This window comes from Loa loa (assembly GCF_000183805.2).
Source record: "Loa loa unplaced genomic scaffold supercont3.327, whole genome shotgun sequence".
Taxonomy (NCBI): domain Eukaryota; kingdom Metazoa; phylum Nematoda; class Chromadorea; order Rhabditida; family Onchocercidae; genus Loa; species Loa loa.
This window is the reverse complement of record NW_018108507.1, coordinates 37,035-40,154: the sequence shown is the minus strand read 5'-3', so window position 1 is coordinate 40,154 and position 3,120 is coordinate 37,035. Positions and strand designations below refer to the sequence as shown.

Sequence of the window (3,120 nt, the reverse complement as noted above, 5' to 3'; positions counted from 1 at the left end):
CAAGCACGACAGGTTATTCCCAAGATAAAAGTCTTTTTTTGTCCTTGTGTTCGGGGCAATTTGTGATATGCTAAGATAATTATAATTGTATCACTTGAATTGTAGTCCCTTTAAAAGGTGAAATGATTAAATAGTTTTTTTCCTTGATAAAAATTTAAAACTCAAGCATTTATTTTGAAATTTAATCTTCAAAGGCAACATTTTCCATTTAAAATTTAACTTAATATTGTAATTATTATTTGATGAATTACAAAAAAATTGAAAGCATTTTTTTGATAAAGTTTAATATTTAAGAATTTATTTTGAAATTTATCATTAATCAAATTCTGACGAAGAAAAGAAGCTTTCGAAGCTTCAATCAAATTTTTCGCAATAATCTTTATTCACAAATTGAATAGTTTGAATGATTTTTAACTAAACATTATCATTTAAATCAATGCATACTTATCATTTTAAGATTTTTTTTTTGAGAAAAGTGCAACACTAAATTTCATTTCTTTCCACTTTATTAAACTTCATTTTCTGAAATTTAATTATCCGATTATCAGTGAAAGAAATAGCATTAATTGATTATCACCAAAATAAGTGACATTTAAAAAAGAATAGATCAAAAAGCAATCGCAAATGATAAAGAATTTAAATAATTTTGCAAAGTTTTATAATTTTTTCGTGAATTTAAGAAATTTTGTCGCAATATTTATGTTGAAACAATACATTTTTTATCAATTCTATTTCCAAAGCGATAGTTGAGATTATTTTAGATGATTATTTTACTTATCAGTCATATCTGTCATCAGTATCAGTTTGTAAAATATTCTAGATAGGCCCAGGTATCGTTCATATGATATTTGATTTTGGTTGGCTTGGACGTGGAGTCGTCTTACAACATGTTACACCTGAAGAACCACTATTTCAACGTACACGTTTTGTAATGTATTCAAATCTTCCCAAATTATATGCTAATTTCTTTCTACTTTGTGAAGCAATTCATGTAAGCGAATTTATTTACGTGGTTTCTTCAAGCAAATTAATTTGTTTACAGACATTTTTTCACGTCAGCTAATTTGTTTACATTTTTTTACGTACGTTAATTTATTTACATATTATTTTTCACACATAAGTCAATCTATTTTCCTAATTTTTTCACGTAAGTTAATTTATTTGCATATTTCCCTTTTCATTTTCGTTTTTCGAATAATTAATTGTAAGTAGTTAATAAGGAAATGAATGTTAACAAATAGCAATTTAATAAAGTTTTTTAAAAAAAAAACAATGTAAAAAAGGAATATATAAATAAATAATAAATTAAATTAAATTTGATATAATAATCTTTAATTGTGCACTCTTTTTTTTCAAAATTTTAAATTTCTTAATTTCAGTTTGAACGTGATATTTGCATTTGGAATCATAAATGTTACATGAAACGACCATTATTAACCAAAAATGATGGTCCAATTTTAAAGCATCGACGTTGGTATAATCAATTTTACGCTGATAACAGTCCACGTTTAGAATCGAATGGTAAACTTAGCAATGAAGTGAAGTCAATTTTTGATTGGTGATTTGAAAAAATTTTAACAATAATCGGTTTTTCTGTTTTTTTTTTTTTTTTTTAAACCAAAATTGAATATTTTGAAAGATGTTATTAGTTGAAATTTCATTTTGTTCATATTGAATGAATAAATCAATCATAGATCAAAAATTATCGTAACATATCATTATGTTGGATGGAAATTGTCATATATCGTAAGAAAAAAAATATCAGAATTGAATTTTATATAATATTTTATCAAACTAATTTTGTTTCATTGTATTTTTGATAATTTAATATGTTGTTTGTCTTTTATGTTAACTCGCTTTGTTTTCTTTTCTTTTTGAATTTGATAAATTCGGAATTTTTTCTCAATTTAAAATTTGCCATTTCGTAGCATTTCTTCATTCGTATTTAAGCATGTGTTAAGTGAGAATGGAAGCAAACAAACAAGTGAGTAAGCATGAGTAAGTAAATAAGTAAGTAAGTAGTAATTAAGAAAATGAATAAGTAAGTAAGTAATAAGAAAATATTTTGTTTATAAAACACTGGAATTTTTTAATGTGTGCAAGTGTTAGGGAAATATTCTTAAGACTTATAACATACTGTAATTTAAAAGAGATTTAAAGAAAGTAATAAAAAAAAAGAAAAAAAGAATGGGAAGAAATATAATCTTGAAAAGAATTATAAAAAGAAAATATATGAAAGAGAGAATGATAAAAAGATTAAAATAACAAGAAAAAGAAATTCATGAAAGGATGTATATATTATAAGAAAGAAACGAATAAGAGGGAAGAAAAAAAAAAGTGATATAAAGATGAAATAATTGATATAATTATGAATTTAATACATTTATGTTATAAATTACAATTATAGAATTATGGAAATTAAATGATTTCAGATTATAAGAAGGCAAGAATGAGGAAAACAATTTGCTACATCAATTTGATTGCATAATTGAATGATTAATGATAAATGATATGATAATAATTATCATTTGGGAAATTATTATGAAAGAAATAACGGGAAAGATAATGATGGTTTTCAATGTTCAGATTTATCACAGATATTTCTTCCCTTCTTCCATTCATTCTCCCTGCTATTTTTGAAATTGAAACGACTTGTGTATACATTGTATGCTCCCCCGTCATTCCCGAGGAAACATTCCACGCATACCAATGAACGAGGGTGAGGAACTATTTGACACCAACAATTACACTAACAGATGACGGCACAAGAATGAATGATTATCATCCAATCACATCAACTATCATCTCATCTCATTCCTTCTTTCTTTCTCCATCCTTCTTTTTCATTTATTTCCACATTTTTCAAATTCTTTTCTTCTTCTTTTGCTTTTTTAAATTTTCCTTTTTTTCTCCTCCTCTCATACACATCCACCGAAAAAGAGAGATTTAATTTCTTTTCTTCATCTTCTGATTTTTTTTTCTTTCATCCTCTTCTCCCTTTCTTTTTCTTTTTCTCTCATACACATTCACAGAGAAGGAAAGAGAGAGAGAATTTTAGCAAATTTGATCTCAAAAAAAAATTGAAAAAATAGTTTAAAAAAGAAAAACCACAACACACAT

At 25.1% G+C, this 3,120-nt stretch overlaps 1 protein-coding gene across 1 annotated transcript in view; it reads left to right on the top strand.

The window, feature by feature from the left end:
• LOAG_18474 (hypothetical protein) overlaps positions 1–1,562 on the top strand; it is a gene marked incomplete at both ends in the record, with an annotated part of 6,135 nt that extends 4,573 nt beyond the window's left edge. Inside the window, 2 exons of the mRNA XM_020451136.1 lie at positions 821–991; positions 1,380–1,562. Of these exons, the coding sequence (XP_020305107.1) occupies positions 821–991; positions 1,380–1,562 (354 nt within the window). The remainder of the gene's footprint in view (positions 1–820; positions 992–1,379) is intronic.
• Positions 1,563–3,120: the final 1,558 nt, after the last annotated feature.